The 12,396-nt window shown below is 39.3% G+C and overlaps 1 protein-coding gene across 2 annotated transcripts; it reads right to left on the bottom strand.

Annotated features, from left to right (window-relative positions):
• PARL (presenilin associated rhomboid like) lies at positions 1-12,390 on the bottom strand. Of its 2 annotated transcripts, XM_005425516.2 has the most exons (9): positions 12,339-12,390; positions 11,471-11,611; positions 8,943-8,991; positions 7,503-7,598; positions 5,996-6,145; positions 5,565-5,635; positions 4,092-4,193; positions 2,163-2,260; positions 1-386 (listed from the first exon to the last, which is right to left on the bottom strand). In XM_005425516.2, the coding sequence occupies exons 2-9, from the start codon at positions 11,513-11,515 to the stop codon at positions 269-271; spliced, it is 729 nt and encodes a 242-aa protein (XP_005425573.1). In that variant the 5' UTR covers positions 11,516-11,611; positions 12,339-12,390; the 3' UTR covers positions 1-268. The 2 variants fall into 2 exon arrangements, with proteins under 2 accessions (XP_005425573.1, XP_030916564.1); XM_031060704.1 differs by lacking the exon at positions 11,471-11,611 and having other exon boundaries at positions 59-386; positions 12,339-12,384.
• Between the last annotated feature and the right edge of the window lie 6 nt (positions 12,391-12,396).

Here is a 12,396-nt window from a genome sequence, read left to right as displayed (position 1 = left end):
TTAATTGAAAAACATGTTTTATTCCACCTTCAGAAAGGTAATGCAGACTGTTACTTCAGAAAGCAATAGGATAAAAACCTTTATTGTTCCACCTTTGAAAGAGTTCATTTTCTATGGGTATGAATTTTTGTAACATAATTTTGTTACATTAGAAACTTCAGCTCCTTAGAGGCTTAATGTGGAGTAGCAAAAAAACCTTCAAAACCAATTCAATCCCATGTCTTCAAGTAAGATACCACTTGGGCACAAGGAATCTCTAGGATTAGAATCAGTTAGATCTTCCACCTCCTCCCTTTCCTGTGTTCTTTGTCCTCATTTCATGCCAAGCTTTCACCAGTGGTTCTCTGTTCTTCCATATGAGCTCGTGGCCATAAGTCACATACCACCTGGGAAAGAAAGTCATAGTTAAAGTTAGCTGTGACTTCCCTCTGCATCTGAAGGAAAACAGGCTGAGCCTGAAACCAAGGAAATACTCAGTGTAAGAGACAAGATAAACTAAGGCACAAAGAACAACATGCTTGGAAAACAGCAGGTAAGCCACTCATTCTCTTGACTGCAAACAGTCAATTTTGTTGTTCTTGTTTGTCTCAGTCCTGAGAATGAACAGTTTTCCTGCCTTTAATTTCAAGCTGTTGTGATTTCCACTTAGAAAGGCATAAAAAATATCTCCATGTAAGACTGTTAAAACAGTTGTGTTGCTTGTGCTGATCCTTACTGACAACACCAAGGAAAAGTGTTCTTTCCTCTCCTATATAAATACAACTGCCCATAAAGAACAACCACATTCCATTCAAAATGAATTTTCTTCTATTTGCACCTAAAGATTAATCTATCAAAGTGTTCTAGCTTTGTTTCTATTCACAGACAATTATATATGCTAATACATGAATATCAACAGAAGTGATTAGCAATGGAGGTTATAGAGGAGAGGCATGAGGGGAAGCAACTACATGGACAGAGGTTGGAGGTTCTCTCCCAAGCCCAACTCCACACCTGAATCCTGAGGAACAGAAGCACTTTTCTGTGAGCCAGCAGCCAGTGAACTGGCCATCCCTTTAAATCAGACAGCTGCTTTCTAAAGTGGGAGGCAATGTATAGAAAATACTTTGGCCATTCAACACAGGTCCTAAATAAGGCCCTTTCTCTTTTAGGATGAAGTGACCAAAATCAACACTGAGTAGAACAAACAGGTAAAAATATGTAGGTGAGGAAAGCAAGAAACTTGCCAACTCCAGACCATTTTTACTGCAACTGCTATCCTCTTTTAATATGTGAATCTGCCTTACCAAGGCAGACTGTTCCTTCATCACAATGAACAAGCTGATTCAGATCCATCAGGACAGAAAGCAGTTATGAATCAGCAAGACTACATCAGATGCATTTGTGACACCAGAGACAGGGAGAAAAGGAGGCTGTACAGCACAGACCTTACTGACATCAAAGCCAAGAAATAGGAAACTATTTGGTCTACAAGTCTGGCCTAGAGAAATCTCAAGTAGACTTTTCAAATACCTACATAAACTATTAAAAATGCACTTAGCAATAGGTCTGCAATTGGATAGAAGGGGAAAATTCAATGTAGTTCAAACATGGAACAATACAGAACTGTTCCCTACAAACTTGTTTCTAGTAGTTCTTACTAATTAGGAAGAACTAATTTACTAATTTGTCTCCACAAAGGCAATACAGCAACACTAAGAAAACTGCACTAGAGGCTGCTCAAAGGAATTTGGCCTGAGCTTTTATTAACTCTATAGCTCTCTGTAAATTCGCAATTAGAGGAAAAACACTGACACAAAGACATTTTTTTTAGCTCTTTAAAGTTATTTTAATTTGTCTATTCTGTGTTTTGTGGGAATCTTTTCTGCCCTGTGAGTCTCTTCAATGTGCTGGCAAGTGCAGGACAGAAACAGCCAGCCCAGGTTACAGGACCACCTGACATTTAATCCATGATTCTATGGCAGTTCAGCTCAATTCTTTCAGCTCATCAGTTAACAATGTTTTCCACAAAAATTTACAGCAATAAAAGGGTAACAGTGAGTTGTACTCATTGCTAGTTAAGACAACTTTACACAAAAAATCCCACACTTCAGCAATATAGGAAGAGAGAAAAATACAGGATTAATTTAGATACAAAACAGAGTTAGTAAATACAGACTTACATTCCAAAGAGAGCTCCCCCAAGGTGTGCAGCATGGTCAAAAAGTCTCCAGCCTAAAACAAGCCCTGCAGTGTCAAATGCAATTATGGCTTTTAAAGCCTAGAAACGAGAGAACATGGAATGGACAGGATCAGTCACAGCACAAAATGGCCAATGATAACAGTTTTCTATTCTAGCACAGAGCAAAAATTTAGAATCAAAAACATCCTACAGATTTTCCTATAGATTTTATAGAGCAAAAATTTAGAATCAAAAACATCCTATAGATTTTATATCAAAAAAATTACTGTAAAAAAGTTGTTTTAAAACAAGAGACTCAGTCTTCAACTGTATTGTGCTGTCAAAATACAGATGTGAGCAGCTACAGAATAGCGCAGGGTGGGTGTGTCCTTTTTGAACACTCAGTCTCTTCCAATCTTCATTTCTAAAGCTACAAATACATTCCAAACTTGGGTCAGGAGGAAACAAAAATTACTTGAAACAGTACATGCTATAAAAGACACCAGAAAATATGTAATTGCAACATTCGCATTCTCTAATTCTGATGTAGCTTAGATTTGTGTGCATCTGTGCTCCTGAACACAACTCTCTAGCGGATGGAACACGTGGGGCAGCATCCCTGTTATCTTATCTGATATAAACATTTGTTGGAAGGCAGAAAATCAGGATGGCAGTGAACAACTCCACAGCAGAGCAGCACGAGCTGCTGGTGTACCATCTTCAGGAGACACAAGGCACCATAGCTGTCAACAGACAAGATTTTACTAAATGCCTCATTTCATAAAGACTGACAGATTTAATGCAAGGATGAAGTGGTACTTTAGGCAGTATTTTTCCTTAAGCATGAGTGTTAGAATAGAAACTCCATTGCTACACTGACTTGTTTCATTTGACAGCCCATCACAGTATAGGTAAGGTAGATTAAAGGACTCTGTAAAGTTTAGATAAACAATTATACAATTATATAGTTGGGCCAAAATCATTCCAATGCTTCTACTGCAATAGGTGATATTGATCTTGTTTTGCAGTGAGCACATGCTCATGGCAATGCTCTCTGTGACTTTGCTTGTATTTCCACCCTGGCCACCTTTTAAAGAAAGATGTAGTTAAAGGGTAGCATGCAAAAAATCCCAGGTCAACCCAAGCAGAAGTGCAAGAAAAACATGAAGGCTACATCTAAGAATGTTTGTTCAAATCTATAAGCTTCACTTACAGAGTATTAAATCTCATGATCTTGGAATGACCTGGCTTAACTGCTTTAAGCAGTAAAACACCTTTAAGTAGTGGACCAAACATGATTAACTTATTAAAGCAAGTTGAGATATACATGAGAAGCTTTTCTTAAATGTGGCAGTGGATGTGCATAAAACAACTTAATGAAACAAAAAAAAGGATTCCTGGTACTACACACGAAGACAAGTCTTAGTAGCCTACTTCTAATTCCAACAGTGTTCCTAAAAGTATCAAAAGATGATATGGCAAATGTTCCTCCAGGGCTGGAATATAATCTCAAGAAGTGAAATTCTGTGTTTGTCATCTTGATAAATTTTTCTTTAAAGACCACATACCAGTTTTACAGCAGCCTATTTCAAGTGCTGCTATAAAAATATCACCCATCAGAAAGAAGAGGATGTGTATGTAGGTTTCCTCAGACAGGTGAACCTGACTCCCTTCCAGCTTCTTTCACTTCTTGGGATTAGATCTGAAACAGACTCATGGAGGATGGAATTTAGGAGAATTCTGAATTCACCACACTGGGCTGTACCAATTCGGAATTGATCCCTGGGACTTCCATGACCCCTCCCTCTTCTCTTTCAAAATAATTTAACAGCTTAGAAACACAGAGGAAGAGGACACATGCTCAGATACTGAAGAGGTAGGGAGAAAATGTTTTGAGAGTAGCATTTCTTTGAAGTTCAAAGGCACTTACACTTCCTGCTGTAAATGTGAACATTGGAAGGAGTATGATGGCCAGTTTTGCTTCTGGCATCTTCGTACACACGGCTGCAAGGACAGTCATTATAGCTCCTGACTGGAAACACAGGAAAATACATCAAAGCAAGCTAACATGTTACATAAGGGATAATATATTTTTCTTCATGTTAATCTGTTTTCCTTTTAGCTTTTATTTTCAAATGCAGCCCTGTGGTAAAACTCAAAGTAGAAACATCTTTTGTCATCACAGAAAAGTTCCAAATAAAAATAAAACAATACACCACTATTTAATTTCAATATCTGGAATTATAAATACTGGGGAAAAACATACTTCAAATCCTCTTATATAATTAAGAAATACCCACTCCTAAATTTAAGATGATGATTTCTGGAAATGTGCTGTTTCTCAAGTAAACCCTCAAAATCTAATATTTATTAATCAAGCATAGAGGAATCTGATGAAGCAAAATCATTCTTAAGTTTGTACAAAACCAAGGAAAATAACAGATGGACAGGAACAAAAATCTTCTGTCAATGAAACAAGTAATTCCCTGGACTGTACACTAAATTGACCATGGGGTTTTGTATCCCTGAAATAATCTCAATGGAAAGGCTCTGAATGCAGTAATCTAATGCAATGTGTTATAATTTCAGTAAGTTCAGACCAGTAAGACTAAGGGAAAGTAATTTGCTCCAGATATAATTCATTCATAAGACAAAGGGACAATACACATATAGCATTTCCAAAAGTTCTAACTTCAGCACAGCTAAACAGTTTTTTTCATTCTAACAGAATAACAAGAATCTGACTTTGGGCTTTTATCAAAATTATTCAGTTTAGTAAGTTAAGCCTTTAAAACCTGGCAAATGCCTAGGTTAACCTCAAAGGCAAGGTAAGTGTTTTAAAACATTCTACTACTAAAAACACTTGGAAAGAACTGGCAGCTACAGAAGCTCCTCAGCCTGCCTCATATTGTTCATCGTGTGAGACTTTTGGCAGGAGTGCTGCCCTTCCTGCACAGCATGCCCTACAACTTCCACTGGGATCACATGCTGAGTTTGATTGTCTGATTACATTATCTCTTTCCAAAGTATTCTATTTTTAATTAGAGAAGACTGCTACACAATTACAAAATACCATTTTTGCAATAAAAAGTTACATAATGGATCTGCTCAGGGACAAGAGCTCCTGCTGTTCAGGACTCATTTACAACCCTCAGCACTAAGTGGTGTTAGTTCTGGGCAGCTGCTGCAGCAGAGGGAACACATCTGAAGAACAGGCAAGTTGTTGCACAGGAGAACCAGTTCAGGAGAACCGGTTTGTACCTGGTTACTTGATTGTGATAAATCTTTCTAGTTTCCATTACCCCAAATGTACTCTTGGCTTTTAAAGAGGTGAAAGAATACAGCAGGCTTTCAAACTGGCTTCAAAGATCATGATCAGTCTCTCATATTCCAAGATACTTACAGCTCCAAGGGATGGTTCAAACCTTCCCGTGGCCATTTTAGCGACATAACTGACAAAAGTGGAGATAACCCCTGAAAAAGAGAAATTACTATTGGAAATGATGGCAGTAAGGCAGACCAGCATCTGAAAGTACAAATTAACTGTCATCTCTTGTCACAAAAATTCCAAGAGACTGTATTAACAGCTGTTTTATTTTGGTAGTAAAGCAGGAATTAAAACCAGATACAGTTTTATATTTCAAAGCCCAGTATCTTAAACCCACCAAACATCTGTATGACAGCAAAGTAGTACTGCCTTTAGTATAAAGCAATGTGTGGGACTGAACAATGGCCATCTGTCATCATATATCTATTAACCAAGCACACATTTTACTTGTATGAACACATATTTATATTTTTAAGTGTTGTAAATATATATATATTTAACATTACCAGCAGAAAGATACACTGCAATGAACTGCTCACAGCCCAGAAGAGAGACAATGCTGCTGGAAAAGCTCCATAGGACATACATATTTGCTGCCATGTGGAAGAGAGAGAAGTGACTAAATGTAGAGAGCAGCATGGGAGAACACAGGGCTCCTACAAAAGAGAAGAGCAATGCACATGAAGTAATTTAATTTGCTTCAACTTACACATCGTGTAGACTAGAAATGTATCAAGAGACACTATAGGATAATTATGCCTAGATTCTCAAATACAAGCTAGGAAGTAAACCCAGCAATGGAACAAATTTCAAATTCTGAGCAATGCCTTTTGCAAAGGAAGAACATATACCCCAAAGATATGCAAGTTGTAATAATAGTCTTAGTTACCTACTGGGGATTGTTTATTAGAAAACATTATGACATATGTCCTATGCTTTGAAAAAGAAAAAAGGTATTTCATTTATATATGTATATGGTGAAGGAATTTTAGTACACGAGCAGCCATAGAAAATGAATTTGCAACAAAGATGAACTCAGAGAAAATACAGTTTTCCTTTCTGCAAAGGCTACTAGCTCTCCTCACTGAAATGGCAGCCTTAAAAATGCAAACAAGCCAATTAGCAGGTTTGAAGGTCAACATTATTTAAAACAGGAGTGTTTGGGGTGACATGCTCAGATCTGGGTAGCAGATATCTTTAGCTTTGGAGTGTGTGGGGGAACTGGTTGAGTTTCCACTTTTTCAGCAGAAATTAAGACGTATCAGGAAGTACCTTCCAAACATGTTTGTCTCCTTGTCCTTTTAATTCTTTTCTCTGCTGTAAAAATGAAATCCCATTTTTTAAATATTACTAAATCTTTTTCCTAGGTTAATATCTTCAGCACATTTCACACACATTGATAGCCAAGTTGGTGCTTGGGTTTGTTTGGGTTTTCCTAATGTGATTGAAAGCACAGCTTTGAAGCAAGGACTCTGTACACAACCTACAGACTAATCCTTGTCTACTGATGAAAGCATGCATGCACACGACTGATGATGGTTCTATCTGCATCCCACAGAACATTAAAGGGGGGAAATAATCACATTTGAGTCTAGTTTATGAATGGCATTATGTAGTACAGCTTATTTTCCTCCTTCACTAAGTGGCTTGACTTGCACTCTGTCCAAGAAAGCAGTTTGGCTGATGTCACTGGGAAAAGCACCTCTCACCTTTATTCAGGCAGGAGCTGCATCCCACTGCATGCAGGAAAAAGCCAGATAGCAGGCAACAGTTCTGATTTTACAATATTTAGAAAAGCACCAGTTGTGTTTGTTTTAAAAAATCAGATCCATTACTCCTAACATTCTTCCCCTCAAAGCACTTCCTGCCTGGATGGAATAATGTGTTTGAGCATGACTGAGATTGCTTGTGGGTGATGGAGCTCTCAGTAAGCCACCTGAGCCTTCTGCAGTATCATCAGAGGTTTTGTTACAACTCTGTGTAGAAAAGGCACCCAAATTATTGTTCACTTACTGGAGGATGGATTTGAGGTGAAATATGTAAACATAAACCGTCGCATGCCAGGCAGTCTCCACAAACAGAACACAAAGACATTTGCAGCTATGATACCTATCAAGAGGGGAAAAGAAAGTATAAAAGGAAATTACCAATGTAATATACCATAATGCTTACCGAAAGCAAGTATTTAAAAAGACAGCTTGTGGAATTGTACTTTTTCTTCACAATTCCATTAAAAGCAATATCCACTTCTTACTTTGTACACAGTTTAGAAAAAGCAATGAAAAACACTGAAAGCTACATTTATATAGTGGAAGTCTTTCAGAAATATGACATTTAATTGCAACAGTTCTAACACACAGTGTAATGAATCCAACAGTCCACAAAGATCTGTGCTGAGAAGGTTCAAGCTATGGTTTCAAACTGCTATATGCTATTGCAGAATCAATGAAAAAGGAGCCAGCTAAGAGGTCCCATTTCCTGCCCCTCTTGCTATTTATTTCCAAATGCCACTGATCTACTGCACAGTTGCATTTAACTGCACAAGAGAAGAACACTGGGGCAACCATACAAATACACAGTACATATTCTGTCCATTTCTGGGGGGGAGTTTTGGCTTTAAGAAAACTGCAAAGTTGAATTGGCTTTGTGACCTTTGGGAGACAGCAAACACACAGCTTTTTACTTCACAGATGTTATTGTTATCTTACTTTACTTTGAATAGGAGTGTAAATTATTGGAAACATAATGAAAATGTATTATTTCTTGTTTAAAGTGCCTTATCTATTTCTGTCCAAGCACTTAGGTATTTAAAATGTTTTATAATACCTGGAAACATGAAAGGTGAAACAACTTAAATAGCATTTAAGTAACCTTACACTAACAACCTGCTAATACAGATTCATTAAATAATTAATGTAGAATATATAGCAGGAGATAGGGCTCAGCTATTGGATTTGAATCAAGCTCTCATCAATTTCGTTTCACACATTACATTTATCTCAGGGATTTGGCATTAGGCTAACCAATCAAAACTACATTATAACCAAAGGAAAGCTCAAAGGCTAATTTTTTGCTACTTTTCATACATCATACTGCAAATATGTAACTCTTAGGGAATTTTTAATTCCCACATTTCAGTGGAATATATCCACCTATTTCTTCTAAAAGCATTTGCTGTTTTTCATAATTGGTGAGCAAAATATTGCTGGGGGAGGATTCTATTAATCCTCCACTCTCTCTCACACAGATGCACAGGAACTTTTTTAAGGCATACAAAAAATAGTTTGTGAGAAGGAATGGTAGCAGAAATAGTGTATGTGCAGGTGTAAATTTCCACATGCTTTGTGCCCAACAACCTAAACATGGTATGAAAGCCATCTGTTTTAATATACTGTACCTGTTTGCCATATTTTTCTTCCTGTGAATGTCTAATACTTGTAAGCTAACACAAACCTGTCACAGTCCGCTGACCCTCAGTCAGGTTACTCCACCAGCTGTTAACCTGGAACAGAATTGTTGTCCATCAATGCCACCATGAAGCACTTGCAACTTCAAAAACAGCCATGTAAAGCTTATACATTTTTAAGAATGGAAAGCATTTGCTTGAAATCTGTGAAGTAAATTGGTTTCAATTTTTTTTACTTCTGATTGCTTTAGCTTTTCAAGTTGACATTTCCTTACTGAAGAACAGCTATCTACCCTCTTTTTCATAAATACCCCAATGTGGATGAAGAGTTTCTCCAAAAAGAATGGGGTTATATCCTTTTGCACAACTCCAGTGGGTTTACCCTGCTTGCATTAAACAAAGATCTAGCCCATAATGCTGACTTTAGCAGATTAGCCAAAGTTAGCATAAATCCTGCCTCGACTAAGCCTCACCCTAATGCTGTCTAACATCACACCACCCACCTTTGAGTGATTCCACTTTTGTGCCAGGATCACTTTTGCAGAGGTGGCTCACAAGATGTGGAATCCATTCCCCCTTGCGTCCAGTTCACCCAGCCCTCCTCCAAGTTTAAAACCCCTGAAAAAGTTTATTTTGAGTGCAGTCAGCCCACAGACAAATTGCACCCCCCTTTCCCTTCCTCAGCTTTTGTAATAATTTTGGACACATATTTTGTTGCTACCTCAATGACCTTCCAAGCATATTGATGGGGACAATGTCATAAAAATCTGCAGGTTGGAGGCAGGGGATGTAATGCTGAATGAAAGAAACTATTCACTGTTTGAATTCAAAGTAACAACTTCATTGCATTTATTGTTTAATTCTCTGCCAGAGGATAGTCTTCAGTATAAGAACACAGAACAGATATGATTTTTCTAAAATACAAGGATTATATGCCCTCAGAAACAACGAGGGAATCCTGAACTCTTAGAAACATAACTTACCCATTGAAGATGGGGATTGGGAGTTTAAGCCTATTAACAACAGTGCAGTTTAGTTTTCTTTTTTGGATAGCTAATCACCAGATCTTCCCCTTCAGATTTTGAAGGAAAACAAAAGTGTAAAGACATAATTATTTTAAAATATTAAGTGCTGATCATAATCTCCCCTGCAGTTCATATACACCAAGCAAGCAAGTCTGCTGGGATAAAGGTAATTTTCTTTCTAGCAGCTTATACATGGCTCTGTGTTTTGAATTTTTGACCAAGACAGTACTGGGAACACACTAATGTTCTACATTCTGGTGAATGTAGAACATCATCAACACAACATTTGCACAACATCAAGATCTTCTGCATTTCTCACTCTGCAGCTGCAGGTTGCAACAAGTTGGAAGGGGACACAACCAAGCAGGTGATCTGAACTAACCAGAGATATTCCCTACCAAATAATGGCATCACCCCAAAAGAGGGGATTTCAGGAGCTTTAACATTTTTCTCATGAACTGGTTGGGCACTGGTCTTTCCACAGGAGATTGTGAGTGACTACCTATGCATCACTTGTTTTCTTCTCTCTTCTCACACTTACTAAACAATTTTTTTGGTGATTGTTTTATTTTTACCCCCAAAAGTTTTCTTGCTTTTCTTTTTCTCCCAGCCCACTGGGGGTTTGTGGGGGTCATGAGCAAGGAGCCATATGGAGCTCTGCTGCCCACCAGGGTTATCCCACGGGCCCATTTCCACAGCAGTGCTGGTGTGCACCATGCACATTAGAAAATCAGCTCCTGAGTGCCCCAGGACTCCGAGCCTCTCCAGCTCCATGCTCAGCCCTACTTCCCTTGGACAAGGAAACCTGAAAGAGTACCAAGCCTGGTCTATCACAAGCCAGTAGAAACCTTGAAACAAATGCAAACATACATGAATGTTTAGGTTAGGTTTAAGTATACTTAATTAAAAACTAAATGACTGATATTTTTGGGATGCCAACTAAATTTATGACAAATATTGCAGCACTTATCTTGTTCCTGCTGCCCAAACTTAAAAGTACTTGTGTGGAAATGTCAGCTCTTAAAGTAAAAAAGCCCTCTAAAACCTTGTATTTTTAAAGGTTTAGAAGTTGAAAATTTGCATTTCAGAAGGCAGAGAACTGAAAAGCCTTAAGCGTAAGACTGAGAATTTAATCTAGTTCTGTCCTCTGAGAATTAATGTTCACTTTTGAGAGCACTTAAGATGAAGGAAGAACATTTCTTGGGGGGTTTTTTATGGTGAAAAAGCAAACGGTACCTAGTTTAGATGAACAAATTCCTACTTCTGACCTCTCCTTCCTGCAGTTCTGGGTGAAGATGGTACTTTTCTCCATTTTTCCACTATAACCTTTACAGTGATATTGAGTTACAGTTTTCTAGAACTAATTCTATCAGTTTTCCTTGCACGTCAACTTATCCACTGTAACTTTTTGAGCAGCCAATATTTCAGCAAGTTCCAAATCAGAAAAACCAGGACGTGTTGTACAAATGATGCTCACACCAGAGGAGAGCTGAAGCTGTACCCCGCAGGGCTTGGCCTCTGTGCGAGCAGCCGGGCCTGGCTCTGCGTACCTGCTTTCTGAATTCGCCTCTCTTCTGCGGCCGCATTTTATCCATCCAGTCTGCCCGAGCCTCCTCAAAGTAGGTCTGGACGCGCGACTTGAGCGACTCATACTGCCAGATGGCGGCGGAGCCGAAGGCCGAGCCTGTGAACTGGGGATACCGGACACGGCTCAGTGAACTGGGGATACCGGACACGGCTCAGTGAACTGGGGATACCGGACACGGCTCAGTGACCACCCGAGGCCCTGGCCGGGGCAATGCTGCACCCCGAGCATGGCAACGGGACCTGTGGCACTGCTGACCACAGCACTCACAGCATGGCACAGCCCTTAAAGCTGGAAAACACCTTGAAGAGCATGAGCCCAAATGTCAGCACCACCACTGAGTTCACCATGTCCTCGAGTACATCCACGTGTTTTCTGAACACTTTCAGGGATGGAGACTCCACCACTGCTCTTGGCAGCCTGTTTCAATGCTTTGCAACCCCTTCTGTTGGTATTTTTTTTTCCCTAACATCTAATCTAAATCTCTCCTTGTGCATCTTCAGGCCATTTCCTCGGGTTTACTGGATGTTCAGTGTCATGAGATGATGCTTTATCAAAAAGGCTCACAAACAAAACTGGTCAATGAAATTACTAAACTCACCGAAACGGAATGAAACTGGGATACTTTTACGGTATTTCCATTGATTTAGCTGAAGTTACTTTGTATTAGCTCATTATAACGCTACAGTATTTGGCCAAGATCCTTGCGTTACCTTTGAGGGGCTGAGAAGTGAAGCCCAGGGAGGAAGCATTCTCCTCAGACAGATGGAATATGCTCCTTACCGACCCGCTCCTCCCAGCCGTGCACAGCACGCGGCCCAGGAGCCACTTACCCCTACGGCGAACAGGAGCGGCTTCACCAGGCGGCGCGGCGAGGGGCGGCCGGCGGCG

The sequence above is a fragment of the Geospiza fortis genome, unplaced genomic scaffold (assembly GCF_000277835.1).
Source record: "Geospiza fortis unplaced genomic scaffold, GeoFor_1.0 scaffold101, whole genome shotgun sequence".
NCBI classification, from domain to species: domain Eukaryota; kingdom Metazoa; phylum Chordata; class Aves; order Passeriformes; family Thraupidae; genus Geospiza; species Geospiza fortis.
The sequence above is the reverse complement of the archived record's forward strand: the minus strand, read 5'-3'. Positions and strand labels throughout refer to the sequence as shown.